The sequence below is a fragment of the Chinchilla lanigera genome, unplaced genomic scaffold (assembly GCF_000276665.1).
Source record: "Chinchilla lanigera isolate Chin_1 unplaced genomic scaffold, ChiLan1.0 scaffold00053, whole genome shotgun sequence".
Taxonomy (NCBI): domain Eukaryota; kingdom Metazoa; phylum Chordata; class Mammalia; order Rodentia; family Chinchillidae; genus Chinchilla; species Chinchilla lanigera.
In genome coordinates this window covers 15,069,956-15,094,343 of record NW_004955454.1, presented here as the reverse complement: position 1 = coordinate 15,094,343, position 24,388 = coordinate 15,069,956, and the positions used below count along the sequence as shown (strand labels likewise).

At 47.8% G+C, this 24,388-nt stretch overlaps 1 protein-coding gene across 3 annotated transcripts in view; it reads right to left on the bottom strand.

Moving 5' to 3' along the window:
• The window catches only part of Lyn (LYN proto-oncogene, Src family tyrosine kinase), an 85,176-nt gene that overhangs the window by 16,799 nt on the left and 43,989 nt on the right, over positions 1-24,388 (bottom strand). For all 3 annotated transcript variants that reach the window (XM_013520168.1, XM_005396077.2, XM_005396078.1), the window contains one exon: positions 22,309-22,385. In XM_013520168.1, coding sequence (XP_013375622.1) covers positions 22,309-22,385 — 77 coding nt within the window. The remainder of the gene's footprint in view (positions 1-22,308; positions 22,386-24,388) is intronic.

Genomic DNA, 24,388 nt, shown 5'->3' with positions numbered 1-24,388 from the left:
TTCCCCAGTGCAAAACCGTGGTCTGCAGGTACTGTATACCCTGAAATTCATGAAAACTCATCTCCAATGCAACACTGGTTAGGAGGTGATCAGGGCCTGAGGCTCCCCTCACGAATGGAACTGAGGCTTTTATAAAAAAGACCCTGCACCGAATCTGTCCCTGTCTGCCTCCCTTCCTTCTGCCATGGGAGGACACAGCACGAAGGTCCTCACTGGACCAAACAATGGCACCTTGATCTTGGATTTCCAACCTTCAGAACTATGAGGAGTAAATTTCTATTCTGTATAAATTACCAGGTCTATTGTGTTTTATAACAAGCAGCAGAAATGGACCAAGATACATGGTCAAGAGCAGTGGTGGCAAACCTATAGCACGCATGCTGCGGTGGGCTGTTGGTATCATTGGCGACTTTGAAAGGTTCGCCATCACTGGTGTAGGGTATGCTAAACAGAGCGAAGAGAGGGTAAAACCAATTTTGTCCTGACTCAAAAGGTGGAAAATATATGGATGGTGACATATTCTTGGCTGGAATGAGGTCAAAATGCAAATGGTCAGGCAAAAATTAAGCAAGGAAATACCATTTCTTCCAAATACCTCTGTATGTCATTAAAAGACAGTAACTGTCACATACTTTGGAAGTTTGATGGGGTCAAAGGGAAATTATTTTTCCAGCAGTGTGTCATACGTTAGTGCCATGGTTTGAAGTGGGTTTAATTTTCCTACTGTGCATTTTGCAGTTAAATTGAATATTAACTCTTAGGCCAATATTTTAAAAGTCTGCGTGCTGAAATCACAAAGGGAAAGTTTTTAGTGTTTACTGTGGGCCCCACCCTAGCTAATTAAATGTGGATCTACAGAAGTGGGGCTTCCCAGGCTATCTTGAAGGGCAGCTCAAGCTGAGAACCCCGGTAAGCCCTTGAGACAGGAAGTACGGGCCTTCATCAGCAAGTTGAATGGAAGAAGCATGGTAGTAGGTCATCTGCCTGTGATTTTGGTCATTGCAGTCTTCAAAGCTCTAGACAGCTTGGAACGAAATCTTGGTTTCAGTATGTTGCCTACAAACAATCTCGTGTGTGGACTGTTGTTCTCAATACAACCCAGCAAGGCTCGTGCGGCTGTTCCAAAGAGCCCAGCCAGGAAGCGGGTGTCACAGGGAGGCCAAGCGAGGCAGGCGAGAAGTGACAAAGGCACTCAGAACACCACAGCAGAATGTGCTTGACCCACACAGGGTCAGGACTCGAGCACATTCCCTTCTATATGATGGCTCTGGGGATGGAGCCCTTACCTGAGAATCTGTAGATCTTTTACAACTTTTGGTCCAAAATCTGAAAACTTTTCTTCATCACGGGCCATGCCAGTAGCACCATGCCAGCCCAGTGGTGTACAGACATCAGACAACCTCAACTTTTGAAGCCACCCGCTAAGGCTGAGGAAGTCACTCAGAATGTCTCTTTTCTTCCTGGGCTAACTGCCTCAGATTGCTCTGTGTGAAGCTACTGGATATGTGAAATAAAAAGCAGCCCTGTGACAGTCTGCAGGGAGAATAATCACGTCAGAAGGCAAGGCCAGTGAGGTTTCTATGGGTTGGAGCACACTGATCTGAGACACGCTGGTGTTTCTGTGCCCCTCAGCCCAGTGCGCATGCCGTGTGTACTTTTAGTTCCTCTTTTTGCACCTTCAGTGGAAACAGAAGACGGCATTTGCTCCCTTTGGTGATTCTGTTTACTTCTTTTTTGAAAAAGTGGTTCCTGAGCAAAGGGGTCAGGGAGCCCAGGGAGGCACCCGACGGCCACGCTGCAGGTGTAGAGCACTGTGACTGCAGCGAGACAATGCCCATGACAGAGGCTGAGGATGCAGGACTGGCCCGGGCTGTGGCTGTGGCTGTCCTGGGAGGACGGACAGAATGACTGAGTAAGAGAGCGAGCAATGGCCCACACAGGCCAGCAGCACCTCGTACCCAGTGAGAGCACGGGGCGCGTATAGGGTCACCGTCACGATGCTTCCTGGGTTAACAGCAGCCCCATCTTACTGATAAGTAAACGTCCAGGATGAAACTTGTGAGTCCTGCAGAGCGCTCTTTCCAGTGCACGCGGGAAGGAAACGCGTGACCTATCAGGCACCCCCTTCCCCGGCCACCAATGGGCTGCACACGGGCACTTCCACATCCAGAGGGCTAGGGACACACGTGGGGCCAGACGGAGGGAAGGGAAGGTCTCCTGACCACACAGCTGTGCAGCAGGCAGTGTCGGAACTCCAAGAGTGACCCTCTCCAGGCCTGCAGCAGCTGAGAAGGTGCTGCTGTCTCCAGGTAAAGAAGAGCCAGCTCTCAGGTTGGCAGGCGGCTGGAGCAGGGCTGGATCTCAGACTGTGGCCAGCACTTCAGAGGGAAATGATGGACCCGTGCTACACAGCCACACGCAGCGCTGTCACTGTGTCTCCAGACTTCTATACAGTCGTGTGACACTTAGACAGCAGTATACCACAGACTAAGCAGTGATGGCACCGCTAGGCAATGAGATTTTCTTTTTAAGTACTGTGCGTTGAACCAAGAACATCCGCACTGAGCTGCATCCCTGGCCCTTCTTTACTTTTATTCTGAGATAGAGTCTTGCTAAGTCACTAAACTGCCCAGACTGGGCTTGAATTTGGGATTCTACTGTTTCAGCCTCCCAGAGTGCAGAGATTATAGGTGAGACAGTGCAGTCCGATGGGATCATGGTTTTATCTGCAGCTGGGCACTGACAAAAATTTTGTTATTTGTCGCATGACTGCATGTGGTTCCTCACACAGAACGGTCCTTAGAGCGCGACACTTTGCTGCCCCCACTCACTGTTTTCTGTCTCTCTCTCTCTCTCACACACACACACACACACACACACATGTGCGCATGCGTGCGCACACTCACACACTCTTATTATGAGCAAGACAGGGAAAGAATACAAATTCTAGAGCCCTGCTTACTTGTACTTTTTTTACCCTTCATATGAGGACAGAGATGTTAGAGGAGACCGAAGTACTTGGAAGCAGCTCAGTGGAGTGCACTCACTTGAATCTGCTACTCATTAAGGACATTCCATAGACAGCCACGTCCCACCGCCCGGAGGAGCACAGTCTCGGCAGCCCCCTTCACACTTCCCCAAAGGCAGCACTGGCCCCTCTGTCCCAGGGACCTTGAGCTTCACAGCACCCACACAATCACCGGAAGGTTGCCTGTCTCCATGCTGGGGTTCACATTACGGTTCTTGGGCCCGGGCTCTTGGTAATGCACACGAAGGCTTCTTTTATGTAGAATTCAGCTCTGCAGGGAAATCTGTTGTATACGCCGAAGCAGAGCTCAACTAATTCCCCTTGCAAGGGGCTTACTTACTAGTAATGACCCCAAGTAATTCCCTTTTCTGCTTTTCTCGAACACCCTATGAAGAGTCTGTCAAGCCCTGGCCCCAGACCACGTCATTTCCAGCAAGGTATCCCGCCCCCCGTGATGGGGCTCAAGCCAAGCCACCGGCCGCCTTGCCCCGCAGGTGCTCCGTGGACTCTGCATACGCACCTGGCAGCTATCACCCAGAGCTGTGTGATGCTGTGGGTGACCTGGCTCTGGAAGTCCCTTACGAGTTCCTGTGTTCCTTCTAATTACAGCGGCTTCCTGAGGACCTGGCAAACAGCAGGCCATCCAGCTCGGTGAACTAACTTGCTTTCCTTCCTTCTTTTTCTCCCTGCTTTTCCTCCCTTTTCCACTTTAATGAGAAGCACCCATATTAAAAAGGAACCAAAGGCCCCTCACCGAGCGGCTGAATGTAATCTCTCAAGCAAAGCTAAAATCTGCCCCCGGAAATTCCAGCCTAAATGAGAAACTGGAACTGAAAATACAACCTGTCTCAGTATCAGTTGCTGGAAAACATTTGCCATCTAAACACTGACAGAAATTAAACAAGAAACCTGCCAAAAAGCAGGAGGGAAGAAAGACCCGGTTTTGGTGTTGCCTCACCTATTCTCTCAGGCTTTGTCTGCCTGGCTGTCTGGGCCTGTACTTGCTTCCTACACTTGAGAAAAAGAATTCAAATAATTATGCTCAAAACCCCTAGCAAGCCTTTGAGATAATGGTGACACTGGTGAGTTGGAAGTGGAAATGAGCAGCAGTTGGGTGAGCCCTGTGTAGTGTGTCTGAAGGATCCTTTAACAGGGAGCCCTCGGGTCAATGCCAAACTGGACTCCAAAGGCCACTGTCACGTTTTGGACCTAGAGTGTCCCCCGATGCCTCATGCACTCAGAGGTGGGGTGTTGGAAGGTGACTGAATCCGGGCGCTCTGCCTACCAGGGAATGAATATACTCATATATTCACAGCTGAGCATGCCGTCAAGAGGTAGGGCCCAGTCAGAGGAGGCGGCCCTGGGGGTGTGAGCTGGGGGTGCAGCTCTCCCTCCCCTGCTCTTTCACTGTTTCCCGGCTGTGACTGAGCACCTTGTTCACGCCCCACCCCACCCCCCGCCATTCCACTTCTCTCTTGGAGGCAGCCGCCCATGGACTGGAGCCATGCACCTACAAAACCTCTTTTCCTCTAAGTTGTGAATGCTGGTGTTATGGTTTGTGTCTGTGTGTCCCCCCAAAGCCTCATGCAGTCATGGGGCAGGCTTTTAGAGTTTGATTGATTATGGGTGTGAGAGCTGCACCTGCCCTGGGGTGGATAGTTTGCATATGTAAGGAAGAGGAAGAGGCTGCTTGAGGCCATTCCTCCCTTTTGTGCTTGTTGTTTTGGCTGTGTTCTGCCGCCATGAGCTGTAGCCCTCTGTCATGTGCCACTCTGCCTTGTAACCTGCCAAGTATGGACTGAAACCTCCACAAACTGTAAGCAAAATAAACCTTTCCTTCCTTAATTTGGGGTGTCAGGTATTTTGTCCCAGCAATGAGAGAAAAGTAACCAGGACCGCTGGGTATTTTTTCTGAGGGACGAGAAAGTAGCTAAGACAGCCAGTTCATGACAACAGGAAGAAAAATGGGGCTCACAAAATGCATATTTAAGCAAAAACGCACCTCCTCTGTGTATAGCAAGTACGGCAGCATTTATTCTACAGCATGCACTTGTTACAGAAACACTTTTCTACCTATTCATATTCACTGACTCCTTCACGACGGTCCTCACCCTTTTTAACCTATCATGTGGGTAGAGGAAGATATGGAAGACAGCATTCATTCATCGCTATGTGAAACAGTCTGTGAAGCCTACGAAATTGTCACTATTCATACCGAAGAGAAGTTGAGCCTCGGAAAGGTTATGATATTCCTAGGATGGTCACGATTTGAACCCATGTCTGACTGGTCCCTCTCTTTGCCCTTAACCATTTACCCATACTGGCTTCTTTTTAAAAAATGGAATGTCCACAGCTGACCGCAGGAGAAAAGGGCACTAGGTAATTTAAAACTTGGCCAGATTGAAACCTGCAGTCTGTTGGTCTACCTTCATAGCTCAAAGACAGGGGCAGAGTTTGGCGTAGGTCAGTATATTCAAAGACGAGAGCTGGTGGGGGTTTCCGTGACCAGGCAGAATTTAATCATCCCAACAACACACAAGGACCCACAATGCCTCAGGAACATGTAATTTCTAAAAGACAACGCCACTAGGTAGCTACAGTTAAGTCAGTAAGTTTCAATGGAAGAATATCACCTTCTTTAGCAAAATAAATCATTTTGAAAAGGAGAAAACATTGTCAACTAGTATCATGGACTTGTATAAAGACTTACCATGTGCCTCACACTCACTGGGATGGGTATGACAAGAGAGAGAGAGAGTTACTTCAAATACGAGTTACTTCAAATAATCAAATTCAGAGAGGGAGAAAGTGGAACGGTAATTACAGGGGCTGGAAAGAGGGAGCTGCTGGGAAACTGTAACAGGTACAGCTTCCATTCAGATAAAAGCACGCTGGAGGTGGATGGGAGAAAGAGAGAGACAGAGAGAGAGAGAGAGAGAATAACAGGTGCTTGTGAAGATGATGAGAAACTGGAACGCATGTCCACTGCCAGTGGGAATGTAAAACTGTGCAGCTGCTTTGAGAAACAACATGATGGTTCCTCACACAGTTAGAAAGAGAAACTCTGTGTTCCAGCAATTCCAGCTCTTCTGAGAAAAATGAAAACAGGGACTTGAAGAGATACTGGTTCACTGATCGTCACAGCAGCAGAATTCACAGTCGCCGAAAGGTGGAAACAACCAAAGGGTCTATAAACAGGTGAATGAAGACACAAAATCTGGCACAGACATAGAACAGAAGATTATTCAGCCATGAGAAGAAAGGAAATTCTGACCCCGACCTAGGTAAGCCTTGAAGACATGAGGCTAAGTGAAGTAAGTCACAAAAGGACATGTTGTGACTCTACTCATACGAGTTACTTCAAATAATCAAGTTCAGAGAGGTGGGAAGTGGAATGGCTACTACAGGGGCTGGAAAGAGGGAGCTGCTGGGAAGCTGTAACAGATAGTTTCAGTTCATGTAAAAACGTGCTGGGCTGGATGCTGGCGATGCCTGCACCATGCGAATATACTTAGTGCCGCTGGGCTATACGCCTAACGTGACTAAAATGGTTCGTTTTCTTATGTACATTTTACTACAACTAAGAAAATAAAACAAGTAACTCTGCTGGGAGTTTCTGGCCGGAGCGGGATCTAACAAAGGGAGAGGAGCTGGGCTATCAGTCACTTGGGCGCAGCAGTGCAGTTCCCACTGAGGAAAGGGCCCAGCAGCTGGGAAGCATCGGTCCACACCAGGCCAGGGCCACACCACACTGGGGAGGAGCTAACCTGCTTCTCCTGATATCCTTCTTCCTCAGGTATCTCCTCAGTCCAGTCTCCAAACTCTGCCAATAAACCTGAGCACGATGTTAGTACAGAAGTCAGGATTACTGATAACACTTGTGAGTATCTGTCTGGTGCTTCTGGAATGAGGAAGCCTGGGTTTATAAAACAGCAGGGACAAGTGCAAGACTGCCCAGAGTGACGGATGTTATTGCCGTTATTGTAATAATTGTACTGTTTTCTTCTGAGGTGTGTGTGTGAGATCAAACCCAGAGCCTTGTACCTGCTAAGCATGTGCTCTACGACCGAGCCACGCTGCCACCTCAGCCCCGGTACCAGAATTAATAACAAAAAGAGTAAAATCAGGATGTGGCTCATTGCAGTAAAATGACAAACAGCATCTGTTAGTCACACTGAGGGGGAGGCCACACACAGGCGCGCAAGCCCAGCTCCGGGCACCGGGCTGGCTGGGGGTCTGGCTGGTGTGTCGGCAGACTAGCACTCTTCAGCTTTTCCATCTGTTTCCCTGATTAGCTGCCGTCACATGCAGAAGACACATTCCAGTCTCTGCTTCTACTAAGAGCGCGATGAGGCTGCTCACACAGCACCGGGTTCACAAAGGTGCACAGGCATCTTCCGCCAGTGCCTCCCTGCCATTCACGAGACACCTGCCGCTGCTATAGATCAGGACAGTGCAGAGAGAAAAGGACACTTCAGAATGAGGAATTTCCTTAGCTGCGTCTGCCATGACCCGAATGACTTCCCTCTTGATCTGTAGGCAATGAGCTATGCTTATCATGCTGAAAGGAGAAGAAGGTAGCAGGAAGTTTTGAACTTATTCTAGTGAGGGGGCAATCAACAGAAAAGCCTGCCCCTAAAGCTCTTGCTTCTGCAGGGGGCGGGCAGGTGTGACCGGCTGAATCACAGCTGTCGCTGATGTGGAATGTGAACTGCGCCCGCAGGTAACTCAGAACATTTCAGAGTGAGAAACAAGCCTCTCAACTCAAACGCCAAAGCTGCTCAGCGGAAACAAGCTGTGCATGTCAAGACATTTAAAGACATTCCTACTCTGATCTTGTTATCTGACTGCTGGGGCATCTGTGGTAAGGAAATCCAGGGAAATAATAAAGAAACGTTCTGCATGGTTATTTCTAGCAGGGAGAATCTGGAGATGATCTACATGTTTTTCTCTAGGGGAATTTTAAGGAGGCTATGATGTACTCATAGGAATAGATTATTGTACAGTAATGGGTATATACACATTTATAGGATTTTTTTATAAAAATGAAAACTATAATATTGAGTTAAATGTATACAAATGCATAGTAACACACATACAAGTCTAAGTAAAAATAATAACAAGGGACAGATGGCAAGCAGCGAACACAAAACACAAAGGGCTTACAGGGTGTTCCTGGACACATTCACGGCAAGCAGCAAAGAAGTACAGGGAAAGATGCTAGGCCTGATCCATATTAAAAGAAAAGATAAATTACAGTGATGAAATAGAAATCGGACCTAATGAATTGGATTAGAGAAAAAGAAACAACACCTAGTTTTGGCAAGAGGGTGATGGAAAAAGTCCTATCAGAATGTACACACTTTGGTACGGTAAATCTTCAGTTTGGAATTTGTCCTTCAAACATACTTGTACAAGGCCAACATCCATCTAGAAGAATCATCACTATGTATTGTTTGTCATAATAAAAACAAACAAATCTGGAAAACAACATAATATAAGGAAGAGAATGATTAAATAAATCATAAGACAGCTGTGCCAGAGAATACTAAGCAGATTTAAAAGAATGAGAAAATTATACTATAGTGATATGAAAAGATGTCCAAGATATAGTAAACTATAAAAATATAATATATATTATACAATTCCATCTATGCAGAAAATGAGACATAATTTACGCTGGTATCTGAGAAGATACATTAGAATTATTAAACTGGGCCAAGGAGTATAAGGTTTTTAGTTTGAAAACTATAATGCAGTTTGATTTTTTCTCCTTTTAAATCCATTATCAATGTTAATACCTAAAAACTGGTTAGAAAAATAAAGTGAAACTGAAATGTAGTATAAGAAAAAAAGGTTGTAATAGCTGCCTTTGGAACCACAGAATCTAAGTATTGTTTTTCAATAATTCTATAACAAACATGTCATTTCTAGGAAACAAACTTATTTTAAAAACTGAGATTTAGCACAAATTCATATTTTCCCAGAATTTGTATTTTATTTTTTAAGAGCAGAATATACTTACTGGGGGAAAGAAAGCTTCTGCCGAGAAAGGGACAGAAGGGGCCTGGGTGGGTTGCCAAGGGCCTGCCTTTCCTAGGGATTTTTATGGAGCAAAACCACGAGGTGAGGTGGGTCTGAGGTTGGGGAAAAAATGGGAAATTGCAAGTTTCCCAGAATTTCCTGAAGCACAGGTACTTACTATCTGTATTGTGAAGGACTTCCAGAATTATTCAATAGCTATATATTCATGTCCACATAATCATACCAATGCCAAGAGTTAACAGAAAACTGGAGTATAATCCAAAGTTCTTATGACATTTAGAGTTTCACTGGGATGCTCTTAGTTCTTTTTATTATTATTATTATTATTACTATTATTACTATTATCTTATTTGATGCTGGGAATTGAAACCAGGACCTTGCTCATGCTAAGTACATGTTCTACCACCGAGTCCACTCTTGATGTTATAGCACTCTACAACCCAGTCCACTCTACAACCCAGTCCACTCTTGATGTTAAAGCACTGAAGGTCAAGGTACTTCTGAGGCATGGTCTTTCTTCCAGTGTTTCAGGGGACTACCCTCCATCCATCCATCCACCCATGCATCCATTCATCCACCCATGCATCCATCCATCCATCCATCGATGCATCCATCCATCCATCCACGTATCCATCCATCCATCCATCGATGCATCCATCCATCCATCTACCCACCCATCCATGCATGCATCCATCCGCACACAGTCCTGCTAGCCTACCATGGGCCCCAGTCTGTTGTTGAAGAAGTGGTCACCTAACCGTACAACTTGCTTGTAAAGTTTAATGCCTCACGGGGGAACACAGACAAATAAGAAATCAACAAATAAATATACCACGCAGACAGCTAAGCGGCAAGCAGAATATATAGCAGACACCTGTACTACATTTCAGCTCAATCAAAAATACCTCAAAGACCTGCAATTTTGTTTAGGCTGAAAAGGATTCCTATGCAAAGTTAGCACTTGGGCTCTGAAAGCATCCCCCAATGTACTTGTCCTGTGACAAATTAAAGGCAGTCCTAACAAGAGCTAATCGACTCCAGGTATACATGAAGCTGGTTTGCAGTTGTCTTTATTTATATTTCAACCCCTTTGAAGTGAGTTTGCAAAATAAGGGGCTGTTTACAGATGAAGCCTGTGGAGTTTCCCTTCTTCCTGGCCCCTGCATTTCCCTTTTCCTGAACCCAAGGGAACAAAGCAGGGGTGGAGGCTGGGTGCCTGCAGCTGAGGGAGAAGCCGGCAAGGCACCAGGTCACGTTCCTCCCTGCGCAGTGACTGGAGAAGACGACTGCTGTGCTTCGCTCACGTAGGGCAGTGGCAGAGGCGCAGCCCCGCCCAGCGGTGCAGCTTTCCAATGAGGCAGGAAACATCTTCAGGCAGAAGTCTGCCGCCCAAAACTGCCGCACTCAGCTCAGTGGGCTCTCCGTCACAGTGTTTCCCTAACTCATCCAAAGCCGTCAGATGCCTTGGCTTTTCCTGGGCTTATTTTTTAGGTACTGATAACCAGACCCACAAATCTATACGTTTTATTTCTTTTGTTTATTTGTTTGGGTACCAGGAATCAAACTCAGGACCTCGCACTTGCCAGGCAGGCGCTTGTGCCACTGAGCTACAGCCCCAGCTTAAGCAAGATCTTAGAAGGAGTCTTATCATAAGAAAAGCATATGAAACCCTGGAGTGTAGATTTCCATGAAGAAAGAGAATAGGAATTTATGCAAATCTAGGGGTACAGCTAGGGGACAGAGCTCTTAGCAAGAGGGAGGCCCTGGGTTCAATCTCTAGCGCAGCCCTCCATCCCAAATAAATTTACGGGAAGAGGTAGCTATCATCTGATGTGACCGACGCTGTGGGCACATCCCCACTGCAGGGCTTCAGCCCGCGTCCAGAGCGAGGCAAAGAGCAACCAGTGGCTCAGACCAGGAGGGCGCTGACCAGACGTAGGCCCTACAAGCAGGCCCTGGCTGTTGCGCTACCGCGGCCTTGGAAGCAGGGAGGAGCTGAGGCAGAGGACCCGTCAGGCAGTTACGAAGTCGTTTATCCAGAGACAGACTGCGTGTTGGAGCTGGGTCAGAGTGACGTCTGGGGCCGAATGGGGAACAGGAATCCACTTATGAAGGCAGAACCAAGCAGACCCGCTAGAAGGACTGGATTACAATCTAAGAGAGTCGAGAAGAACTTGAAGATCTGAGGCCTCGTAACTCTAAGGATGGTGGTGCCTCGACAGTAGGGCGGACACCCAGGGTAGTGCAGGTTTTGGAGGGGGAGCAGGTGCTCAGTTGGGCCCGCTGAGTTTGACATGCTTGACCCACGTCCACGGGAGGAGCTGAGCACACAGTTAACTCACAGGGCGCAGTAGGAGCTGGAGATACAAACTCCAGCGCAGCCAGCGTGTAGACAGCTGTGCCAGACCAATAGTGTCCCCCTCCAACCGTGACCACCTGACCAGCTGACTTTACTTGGAAATCGGGTTTCTGCACATCTAATTACTCAGGGATCTTGAGGTGAAGTCCTACCTTGGATTTAGGGGGGACCCTACACACTGCTGTTGCTGTAAGAAAATTAAAGAGGGAGGCGTGAGGCAGGCAGCGGAGGGGGCCACACAAAGGCGGCCACAGACTGGAGAGGGGATGTCGCCAGCAGCCGGAAGGGGCACGGCAGGCTTTCTCCCCAGAGCTGCGGAGGGAGCACAGCCCTGTGACGGCTCCTTCCAGGCTTCTGGCTGGGAAAACGACGAGAGGAGAAACTCCCGAGGCTTGAAGCCCTCTGTCAGCCCTAGGAGACTAATGAATGCCTTCAACAAAGTCACTCAGAAACTGAGTACAGAGAAAGGAGCCTGGGAGACCAAGTGCTGGGACACTGCCGTGTTTAAACGCTGAGGAGAGGGCAGTGAGGCGGGGAAGAGCTGGGAATGGCGCTGCAGGGACCAAGGGCAGAAAAATGCTAGGGAGATGAGAGGCCAGCTGCATCAAACGCAGCTGTAGGCCCTCTCAGAAGCGCTGACAAAGGCCCTAGGACTTAGCCCCCAGGTCACTGATGGCTCGGCAGGGTCTACTCCAGCTGGGCAGTGGCTGACCCAAGAGAGAGTGGAGTCCGGCCAGGTGCGCTGTGAGGGGTGGGACCTGCACAAGGACGTGGAGGTAGGGGACGCCTGGCTGCGATCCCCCTGGTGATAACACCAGAGCAACGCCTTGGAACACTGCAGACTTGGGCAGAGAGGTGAGGAGCGGGGCCTGCCCACGGCTGGGATGAGGACTGGCGAGGCGCCTCATGGAGTACGAGGAAGGCAGGAGGAAGAGAAGCATGAGGAAGGGAGAGGAGGGGCAGGAGAGGTGGAATGCGCTGCACGAGCTGGGGAGGGACAGGGCTGCTGAGTGGGACCAGACCGTGGGCTGGACAGAAGCGAGGTGAGGAAGTAACAGAGGATGCGGGTCGGGGATGTAGCTCAGCGGCATAAGTGCTTGCCTGGCAAGCCTGAGGTCATGAGCTCGATTCCCAGTACCAAAAAAAAATCTTTTACTGCTTGCCTAGAAGAGGATGCAGAGTACCAGTCACCCCACAGAGTGGCTCGGTGGAGGACAAGGCAGAGCCCTGGAGGAAAGAAGTCAGGACAGAGAAGCTTGACGGCACGGATCGCTATGAACAAGGACGGGCGGGCTGGGGTGAGCCGGCGAGCCCCAGGATCAGAGGACAACGGCAGTGAGGAAAGGTCAACTGATGGCTGGGACCTGAGGGCTGGGGGCCCTGGGAAATGGGTAGGCGGTCAGGAAGCGGTGAAGAGAATCAAGTGGTACCATTTCTTGTGCTGTGTCAAGAGGGTCTCGGCTCAGAAAGCGCCTTGTTCTCACCTGAGAAAACCAGTTCACGTCCATACCACCTTAATCGGGAACTGTGAGGACGCTGGTTGTGTAACATACAGGCCTCGCGGCAAGTGGGTGGGAGAATGCTAAGAACTGGGAATCCAGACTTTCCCAGAGCCGGGCTCCGCTCAGCACCAAAAGAGAGGCTCTGGATAATGACAAACCCGTTCAGTTGTGTTCTTTGCTCCTCCAAATTCAAGGCATCTGCACAGGCTTCAGCGTCAAATTCTTCACTCTTTTTTTTTGTTTTTTTTCTGGTACCGGGAATCGAACTCACGACCTTGCACTTGCCAGGCAGGCGCTGTGCCTCTGAGCTAAATCCCCAGCCCCCCAATTTTTCACTCGTAGTCTCTCCTTCCTCCTGGGTTTTTATGCCGTGAGGGATGTGAAACACAGCGCTCCTCTGTCTCTTCTCACAGGCCCAGATATTCACGTTCTACTTCCTTCTTCCCCTCTCACTTTTTCTTCGACCAATAAGGGAAGTTTTGTGTAGGAAAATAAACCCACAGTTACAGGAAGGAGAAGAAGAAAATGCTCCATTCACACCTGAAGAGTGACTCAGAAAGCTTGAAAATAACACGCATTCTTCTAGCTGCTTGTTCAGAGCCCAACGAAGCCGTGAAGTAAGAATTAACTGCTTTAGACTGCACACAGGCGGCCCCCTCTGTAAGTGGTCAGTACGTATTTGTTCAGCAGGTATTTACCGAGAACCTACTATACATGGGGCACGGTGCTCAGTGCTGAAGGTACAAAGTAAACAAGAATTTACTTGAAAATTTTAAATGTGGTACACGCCGAAAAGAAATGGACAGAAGTCAAGACAGAGAAGCCTGGCGTGGGCAGGACATTTTGGATGGGTCTCCCTTCGCGGGAGGAAAGGCTTCCTCAGGCAGGAGGGCTGGTGCCAGCTGAGAGAGGCACTAAGACAGAGGGTGCTGCGTGTGGCGGGGGAGGCGAGGTGGCGGCGCCCGCAGCAGGAGCTGCGCTGGCATCTTCCGCACCTGGATGAGCCTGCTCTGGGAGCCCTGTGGCCGTGCTGCTGCCCCTCGGCCCCCTGGGCAAAACTTTAAGCTGCTGCTGAGGCAGAAGAGGTGTCTCAGAAACGGCAAGGGGGCCAGGAAATAACTTCCCAGCAGGCAATGCAGAATTAAGGCGAAGTCCCCCAGGGAGGAGGCCTCCGAGCCTGACCTGAAGGAAACCATAGGAAATGCATTCTGGGTACCACCTGACCTCAGGATAAACACTCAGGTCACACCGTCCTTAAGCGTGGGGGGGGGGCTACATTCAGTGACTCAATGCCAAAACAATTTCCCTTTGTATTTTCAAAAGCCCAGTATTTACACAGCTACACACACAAGTGTCTTAAATCGCATGTCCTGAGGATGAGGAAGAAAGCTTTTCTCTAAAGAAACCTACAAAGTTCTGTTTTTAGAAGATGAATCATTCAAAGCCACTCTATGTAATTGCATTTCAATTTCTCTTTCTTTCTTTCTTTCTTTCTTTTTTTTTTTTTTTTTTTTTTTTTTATGTCTTTTGGAGACAGGGTCTCCCTGTGCAGTTCAAGCTGGCCTTGAGCTCACTTCGTAGCCCAGGCTGACCTCAAACTCACAACAATCCTCCCGCCTCAGCCTCCCGAGTGCTGGGATTACAGGCGTGCGCCACCACACCCAGCCAATTTTTCTGAGAGAAAAAAAAAAAATGAGTCTACTTTTTAAAAAAATAAGAATAAGGACTATAAAAAGTAAGTTCCCTTTAAGGACAAGTAGATATCAAGTTACTTTCAAGAATGTGGCAGAGGGAGTGGCTGGGGAGGGGCCAAAGGAAGAGGAAGCAGAAAAGAAAGGAGGAGAGAAGGGGGAGGCAGGCGGGAGGTCGGCTGGGGCTGTGGAGACAGAGCAGGAGGGAGGAGGCAGGACGAGGCGGGGAGCTGCCCCATCCCCCCAGACTCCTACACTGCAGGGGGTCTAACCAGCCAGGCGAACCTCTTCAAGCTTGCAGTGATGGCACACCACCACTGGCGACTCCTCCAAGATGTCCTTGTCCCCACACCCAGTGGAAGACCCTTCGTCCAAAGCGTCCTGCACAGCCTGCACGGTGGCCCTGCCTCCTCCTTAACGGACGCTGTGCTCCTGGTGTCCCCAGCCTGCCCTCTGTGTCCCTAGCCTCTCAGCCCTGTTTCTGGTTCTGCCTGGGCGGCCCTTGGCTCCTTCATGCGTTTTCTTGGGGTCCTCATCAAAGCCGCATTTGAGTGACTACGCATGGCCAAGCCTCCCAAATCTCCCAGCATATCCAGCATGTTTCTTTTCCAACCATGGATCCCACACCAAAGCATCTGACACCTAGGACACCTCTATCCGATGCCCAGGACATTGCAAACCCAGCAGAACAGAAGTGATCTCACCAGCCAGCCACACCACCCGGACAGCAGGACGCCAGCTGCTCAGTGACCCAGCCCAGCACCTGAGCACCCTGCTTCAGGTTCTACTTCTCCAGGCCTTCAGGGCAAGCGTGAGCTTCATGGCCAGGGATGTACTCCATACATGTACTCCATACACGTACATGATTAATATGTATCAGCTAAAATTTTTTAAATTTTATTTTATGGACAAAAAGTAAAATGAAATTTCACAACAAAATAATATGTGAATAACAATAGTTAATACATTACATGGTGTTATTTTTAAAGTAGTTGCTCAGGGTACAAGACATGAACATAAAAATTTCTCTACTTGATATTAGCATAAAGCTTCCTTTTTAATGAACTAAGAGACACTAACAGTATAACTGACTTGCATTTTTTCTCTTTTCCCTGCTGACCTTTCCCCTTTCACCCAGCCCAGTTCCTTTTTTCCTTTTGAACAATTTCTTCGCATTTCACAGTATCTATTGTATACTTTAGACCTTACTCACTCTTTCAGTTTCTCACACCAGGGAGACAATATGATGTTTACACGTGTCAGTCTGATTTATTTCACTTATGAGTATGGTCTCAAGGTGCATCCATTTATCTATAAAAGTCTCAAATTCACCCTTATTTATGGCTGGGTAGTACTCCATTGTATAAAAATACCATATCTTTTTTATCCATTCCTTGGTTGATGGACATTTGGGTTGCTTCCAAGATCTAACTATTACAAATTGTGCTGCTATAAACATGGGTGCACATATATCACTGTGGTACGATGCTTTTAATGCTTCTGGGAAGATACCCAGAAGGAGAATAGCTGGGTTGAATGGGACCTCTAATCCTAGCTTTCTGAGGAATTGCCACATTGATTGCACCAGTCTACACTCCCACCAACAGTGGAGAACAGGCCAGCATTTGTTATGGGTTGATTTCGTGATGATAGCCATTCTTTCTGGAGTGAGATGGAATCTCAGTGTTGTTTTAATTTGCATTTCTCGAATGACCAATGATGTTGAACATTTTTTCACATATTTATTTGTTGTTTGTATTTCTTCATCTGAGAAGTGTGTGTTCATCTCAGATGCCCATTTTCAGATTGGGTCTTTGCATTTGGGCGGGGGTGGTCTGATTTTTTTCAATTCTTTATATGTTCTAAAGTCCTTTGTTTTTGTTTTTTTGTTTTTTTTGTTTTTCTCCGGTACCGGGAACTGAACTCACGACCTTGCGCTTGCCAGGCAGGCGCTTTGCCACTGAGCTAAATCCCCAGCCCCTCTAAAGTCCTTTGTCTGAGGGACAGCTGGCTAAAGTTGTTTTCCCTCCCTGGGCTGTCTCTTCACCCTGTTTGTGATTTCTTTTGCTGTGCAAAGGCTTTTTAGTAAGATGGGATCCCACTTGTTGATTCTGTGCTCAATTAAAACTTTTTAACTTTAAAAACTATTTATGTGCCTGACATTAAACACTGTATTAATGCAGTGTCTTTATGAGCCTTTACTCAGAGCAACAGCAGAATCTTGTATCGGTGTCATCTGAATCATTAACCGTAACTCGTGAGTGATGGCTGCACGGACATCTCGGTGGATGTTCTCTTGGTCACGGAATATCAGAGGTGTGGCCGTGAGAAACCTAAGCTGTACCTGTCATCTTCCGCAGGAGGACACCAAGCCTTCCAACGGCTTCCCCAGCAGAAGCAGGCTGCCTGGGGCTCAGCTCAAAGCTTTACCCACCGCTCACACCACCTGCAGCTCCGTGTATGAAATTACAGCAATGTTCTGTACAAAGAGGTAACCCCAGAGCTGTATGCTGCGAACGCTATGGTTTTTGAGCAACAGCACCTTACTGACCCACATGAAGGGGCCATCACGTCCTGATCACCAAGTGGCCCCTTATCTAGACCAGGGTCTAGCTCAGATCACTTTATGGAATTAATTCTCACTTCAGGACTGGCCTTTTCTCCTTCTGAGGAGGCTCTTGTGCATGCACGACAGGGCTCAGCAGAGAGGCACGTGTTAGCATTCTTGTGTAAAGAGGTGAGATTACGGCCTGAGTAAGGCACTGGCCTCCTGGTGAGAGCATAAGCCAAGTCGGGAAGCAGAGGTCTCCACCTGCCTCTGAGACGGAGTCACTATCCCAGTGCTGCTCTTCCATTTAAGAAAACTAAATGTGGTGACACCAGTCAAGGGTTTACATTTATACAGGTTTTGAGAAGAAAACACTTGCTGAATTAGGATACGGTGGCAGCAGTGGTGGCGGTGGTGGTGGTGGGATGACGTTGAGGAACAGACTTGAGCCTGAAAACCTAACCCATCCCTTAGGTTCTTTACAGAGACAGAATGAGAAGAACCACCGCGGATGCTACTGGAGGATACCTCAGAACCTTCCCAGAGCAGCCCCCGCCAGGCCCTTCCTGCCTGACTTGCCGCCATCAGACGGTAGGTCCTCACCCAGTCTTATGACAAGGGACTCCACATCCGTGTAATGAGAGTGCTATGAAAGCTCTCACGTTAAAAGGCTTCCTACTCACAAGGGTTGAAAATTACAAAGTAGACTGAGGTTTCTTCCCTTCCTCATTTTACTAATTTTGAGCTGAAAATGGGACTTAGAATTTTATACCGGGGCAAAATATATCCTGAGCACAATCATTACATGGTAGCAAGATCTATGCTTCGGCCATAAAAATTTGGGGGGCAGGAAAAGCTCTAGAAATCATTAAGTCTGATAGGAAAAACTCAGGTAGGGGACATAAGCCTATCACCACAGTGCTGGGTACAAAATGATCACAAGAACAACTTCAGCTCTGATCCTGGGCAGCGTGAGGACGCAGAAGAAGAGCCAGGATCGAGGTGCGACAATTCCGTCTGCGAGCTGAGCAACCCTAGACAACTCCAAGTTCACGTCCATAAAACGTGTAACAGAACAGTGTGCGTGCATCCCAGGGCTCAAGGTAGATGACGCAGACGGAAGTGCTTTCTCAGCCAGAAGGAGCTAAAGTGAATGTGACTTGTTGCCATCATTCTAACAACGACCTTCCGGTCACAAATAATTGTCTGTTTCATTTTCGGTAATTTTTCCGCCAAAGAGCAATAAATGCTCCATTTTATTTGATCTGAATGACAAGATGATGATTTATTTGACCGCTATGGTGCCACTGTGAATTTTGCACGTCATTTTCCAAGTGTATGATTCCGTCCTTTTCTCTTGTCAGGGGTAAAAGCTGGAGGGAACGTCTACTCAGTCCCACCGCACTGCAGTATCGAACTTCCTTTGCGAAGGGGTCACTTTCCTACGTCAGTACTGAAAAGCACACAGTCGCTTTACCCAGTTCAAGGTGAAATGCAGTGAGTAAATCTGCTGTCGTCAAAATTCCTTCCTCTCTATTGACTAGGGAGAGGAGCCTGTGGGCTGGGGCACGGTCGGAGTGCAGACTGTACTTCGGCTCTGCCGCGCCTTTTAGAACTTAACCTGGGACCGAAAGTGGAGCAATCTGCGGTCACATGAGCGGGGCAGCGTCATGTGCACCCGCCACTTCTTGTTGGGGTGTCTGGAGAAGCGAAGGTGGGGCAAGCAGAGCATGAGGAAGTAGGTCATGGGGAGAGGAAATACAAGGCCAAGACACAGTGGGAAAAGTCCCACCTCTGTCCCTTACCATCCCCTGTGATTAAGTAAACGAAGTAATTCTACTCTAGTAGCCATTCTTTGCTGTGAAAAACTGCCGAATCTAATACCCTTAGCAAACATAACTCTTGACCTACTGGCAATGCTTAGAGAAGAAAGCTAGCATCAATATATTTTACAGCCTACTAATTGTTTAATCAAAGCTCTCACAGTAAATGGACCGGTGTAATTTTTCTGTTGCTTTATCCCTAACTTCCCACCCTAACTAGTAAGGTGCAGCAAAGGTCTAGGAAGGTTGGGTTATCTCAGGATACGGGCACGCGTCATTAGCTTAGGCCAGCACTGCTAATATTTACTGTTCTCATGTCATTCACTATGGGAAAGCGAGAAAGTTAATCTGAGGCGCTTGATGGAGAAGGAAAGGTGAAAAAATACAGAGATGGCTTTGCTGGGACAGAGAGAGGGCCTCAGAGAGGTACATGGAAAATGAGGCACACCAGCTGGTCATAAAGGAAATCGAGGGCATTATCACGCGGTGAGGCACCAGGTATGGTTCACAGAAAGCAGACACGGGGGAGGATGTGATCTCGGGCGGAAGTTGAAGTGCACAGGGGCGGGCAGGCCCCTCGTCGGCTGTCAGTACTCTAATAAGAAAAGTCACAAGCAATGAAGCAAGTTACATTTCATGGTGGGGCAACAGGCAGTCCCACCAGCTCCACATTGGAAAAAGGTCAGGAAAACGTCAGACTGAGGTTTATATCTTGAACAAAGATGAACTAAAAGGAGGTAATGTTTGGTTGTTTTTTAAAAAAAAGAATTTCACCTGGAGATGCAGCTCCGCAGTAGGGCATGTGTCCAGTCCTATCTGGACACAGCTCCAGTCGTCCCACCTGCTACTGGGCTGTAACTCTCCCCGGCACTAAGCTGTCTGCTCACCTAACTAGATATTCCTCCAGTTCACCCATGGCCACTGCCCTTAAAGGTACCCCAAAGCTCATCCAGCACGAGCTGGATGTGGTCAGCAGGTTGGCACAAAGGCCAGCGGCTCAAATGCCCCCAGCCCACCCTGTCACGGAGCAGGCCCAGGCCCGTTAACAGCAGAGCCCGCTTTAGCTGCCTGGAATCCACACCTTGAGGTCACAGCCAACGCCAGGCTTTGTGATCGTCCTGCTTCTAAGTCATAAAGATTTAGAAAAGAACACCCCGCCCTGCTTATTTCTAAGTCAGAAAAAATTATTCTTTGTAGTAACAGTAATTACAGAGGCTTTGACTTGGGCCTTGAAATCTTTTACAATGACAAGATAATGCTTTATGACACAGGCGAGACAAAGTCAAACACAAAATCCCCCTCAACAGAAGCAGGTCGTTCTCCAGGTATAATACACACACCTCCTGTGCCTCTAGTCTACCCCGCAGGGTGCTGGGCACAGGTTAGGCCCTCAGACAGGCCAGACCAGCACTGACCTCTCGGGCCTCCAGCCATGTGTCCCACTTCTCCATATCCTTGTTTGGTATTACAAACCTCCACTATATTCTTCAAGGCTCTTATTCAAATACGAGACACCCAAGCCCCACCCAAGCAGAGGACCTCATTTATTGGTGCCAAGTCCCTACAAGTTTATCAGACTTCTGCCTCCTCCATTTCCTGCCCTGCTGTCTACCCAACGCCGAGAGCTGTGCCCAGCCTGTCACCCTTCCTCACATCAGAGCAGCACTCTCAGACCATGATCTGCAACCCCTGGAGTCCCGTGAACTCCTACGGCAGAGGGCCGGCACGGGGAATCTGAGGTCAGCAAGCCCGCTGGATCCTTCCCTTCCCCTCTGCTCCATGTCAGCAGTCTTGCTCCTGTTTACGTCAGACGTCGGCACTCCTGTTCACATTTGCATTTCCTACTCAGATGAGGAAGCTACGAAGCCCACCGAGTTCTAGCAGATGAGGGGAGGGGTGAGTAGGCTGATTTGCTGATTCATTTCTTTTTTTGTGTTGGTTTTTTCCGGTACCGGGAATCGAACTCATGACCTCGTGCTTGCCAGGCAGGCGCTGTGCCGCTGAGCTAAATCCCCAGCCCCTGTGCTGATTCATTTCTACTGGAACAATGGGGTTTCCTAGCTTTCACCAAGAGGCTCTGAAGGGCTAGAGTCCATGATAGCTCCTTACCTGACCTGCACGATCTCCTTGAAGTAGGAATTACCATTCCTGCTTTATGGGCAAGTAAACTAAAAAGGCAGGACATTCTGGAGGTGATATGGCTAGGACACAAACTCTGCTCATTAGAGTCTGAACTCCACCTCTACCCAAACACTCTGCTGCAAAGTTTGTATTCTCATCCCATCTTCCTTGAAGTACATTCCTTGTGTATCATTCATTCCTTTGATCTTGTCTTCCCAAGAAGGCCTTATCAATTTCCCAATTGAAAGAATGTCTGAGGGAAGAAGTAGGCAACCTTTCTCGAGAACGTCCGTGAAGCTTTTGTGCATCACAATGGGTTATACGGTGGGCAGGCTTCCTGGCATAAACCACTCATGGCCGATACTGAGGAACGAAGTGAGTAAGTTGCTGGACGTGACTAACAGACTCAGTGAAACTACTAGAGGCAGTAGCTGGCCTCATGCATATGTACTTTTCTTTGATATACCAGGCACATGGCTGTGTTTCTAGGTAACTTGTCTCTGCTGAACTATACCTCAGGAAACATCTGACTCCAAAATAAACAAGTGAGCAGCCCTCGGTGAGTACTGGCAATATTACATGGGTGCTTTTCAGAAGGCTTGAACGAGAAAGAATGAGAAGGGGAAGGACAGGAAAGGAATATAGTTCCTTTTGTAAAGAATGCTGAGGTCGGGGGCTGGGGATTTAGCTCAGCAGCACAGCGCCTGCCTGGCAGGCGCAAGGTTGTGAGTTTGATTCCTGGTACCGGAAAAAAACAAACAAACAAAATAAAGAACGCTGAGGTCTTAATAGTATCTGTACTTTAGATTCATACCTTAAACACAATATAGGTATGATTTAAAAGTTGCTGCACTGACACATGGAAATGTTTATCTAAAGCACTGAGCAAAGGGGTTGATTCAGCCACAGTGTTTCTGTGCCTGGTGGGGAAATGATATCGGCGTGAAGAGGCTGACCTGGGTGTAACAGACGAGACCCAAGTCACATCTGGGCACGCGCGCGCACACACACTGTGTGAAACTCTCCCTACTGTCTCCAAGGACGTGTACTTCGGAAGGGCTTTTTTCCTCATAACCACACTTGGAAATTTTCAAAGGAAGTTCTGTTTCCTCAAATGGCAGTTGCATCCTGAATTTGAAGCAGGACGGTCTCTGCAAATTTACACACAAACCGGGCTTTTTACCACCTTACCTGAGCAGAAAAGTCGATGAGCTTCGGGAGCAGCACTTTGCCTCCTTCATCACTCTTGAGGAAATCCAGCAAACTGCCTGTTTACACGGGAAACGCGGGTCAGTGCGGGTCCCACACACAAGAGGGAGATCCAAACGCAACTCAAATGTCATTCCCGCCGGGGGAGGGGCCCCACAGAATGACTGCTTTGCAGTGCTACGCGGGCTTTCCCTGAGACTGGTCACACTCACTTCCTTCCAGTCTTTGACCTTTGACCTGATATGAAGCAGCACGTGCTCCAGGTGAGGAAGGACACTGGTGGACAAAGCCTTTGTCTCAACATGTGTGTGGAGTAACACACGTCCAAGCACCTACCATCCTAGTTAGCTTCCTGTAGCCAGGTCCTTAGTGAGCGCCTCTGGAACAGAAAGCCAGCCAGCAAGTCCTCATAGAGAAAGCCGTCCTCGGACACCGGGCTAGGCTCACCCCCAAATGCCTCCAGAAAAAGGCGCAGGTTCTGCACATGCCACAGGCCTCCTCAGTAGTATCTGAGGAACCAACTGTGCGCTGGACAAAAGGTCAAACCCATCTGAGTAGGAGTGTGCTGAGAGACAAACTCTCCTACTCCCCGGTCTCGTGTCTAGAACGAGACTGCCGTTTCCCCGGAGGTGAAGGACCAGTCTTCTGAGCAGCCTTGGTCACATCACTGACTTCAGGTAAGTGTCAGTAACGCGAGTGGGCACGGGAGCTCCACTGGAGTCCTTGTGTGGATGTAATCACAGACAGATATAAAGCACACGACATGGTATTTTGCAGGCAGTAAGTGTTCAATAAATGTTATACTATCTCCTCACCTCTGACACAGAACAATAGCACTTAGCCCTTAGCTGCTGAAAAGAGTCATCTGTGGAAGGTCTGGAGAACAATTTTGGAGGTAGTGGGCTCAATAAATGTTTGGTACTGTTACAAAGAAACCACTATTGCTATATTTATGGTTAAGTATCATACTCATTAATTCAGCAACATGTGCTGGACCACAAAGCATCTGGCCCTAAGTCTGGTTTCTGGGAACCAGCAACCCAAGGGATACGGGTTAATTTGTTTGTTCTGTTTTATTTTTAGAAGGTCTTTTTGGAAGGACTCTGAGTAACTGCTATCCCTAAATGTTAACAGATACTCAACAATATTTTCTCTTTCTAACCTCTTTGGCTACATCACCCGTTAATCTCCATTATGCATGAGTGATTATTAACTTTCTTCATGCCTTTCTTGCCTTCACTCATTATTTCTGAAGACCTAAATCTTTTTTCAGATCATTTAAAAGTTTGTTAGTATCTCTACAATACTGGGGAAAGAGAACAAAAGAGGGACAGCGATTCGAAGCCTTTTTTCTGAAGGTGATAACAATGGAAGAGAAGATTGTTGTTTGGGATGCTTCTTTAGATGTTCTGTAATTCCACATGAAGTCAACCTCCAAGTGTTTCAGATATGTTAACTCGTTTTTGAATTCTACCCAACCACTGTACCACCACTCCATGTCCTAAGCCCCCATATTCACTGTAACCCTGACCATTTTGATAATGCTAAAGAAAAAAATGAACTGGTTGTATCATTTTGAGTATTCACCTTTTAAGGTATAACAAAAATATTCTCCTTTGAAAGACATACTCATTTGTTTGACAAATACTGTGTTCACTAGGGTCTCTTACGTATATGGAACTATTCTTGGAGCTAACAGGCATAAGCAAGCAGATGCACAAAGAACAGAACTATATATCAATTTTATGACATGGGTTAAGTTCTCATGTGTAGATTTATAAAAATGGTTTGTTTTCTTTTTTTTAGTTTTTCAATAGCAAGTATGTTATTATAAAATTAAAAGTGGGTGTTCTCAGAACTTCATAGTTTGGTTTTTGAGTCTGAAGCCTTTTAAAGGTACTGGCAGTTTGGAAATATAGCTAGTGGCAGAGTGTTTGCCTAGAGTGTGCCAGGTCTGTGGTATAATCCCTAGCACCTCAAGATAACTGAAAGGAAGGAGGGAAAGAAGGAAGGAAGGAAGGAAGGAAGGAAGGAAGGAAGGAAGGAAGGAAAGAAGGAAAGA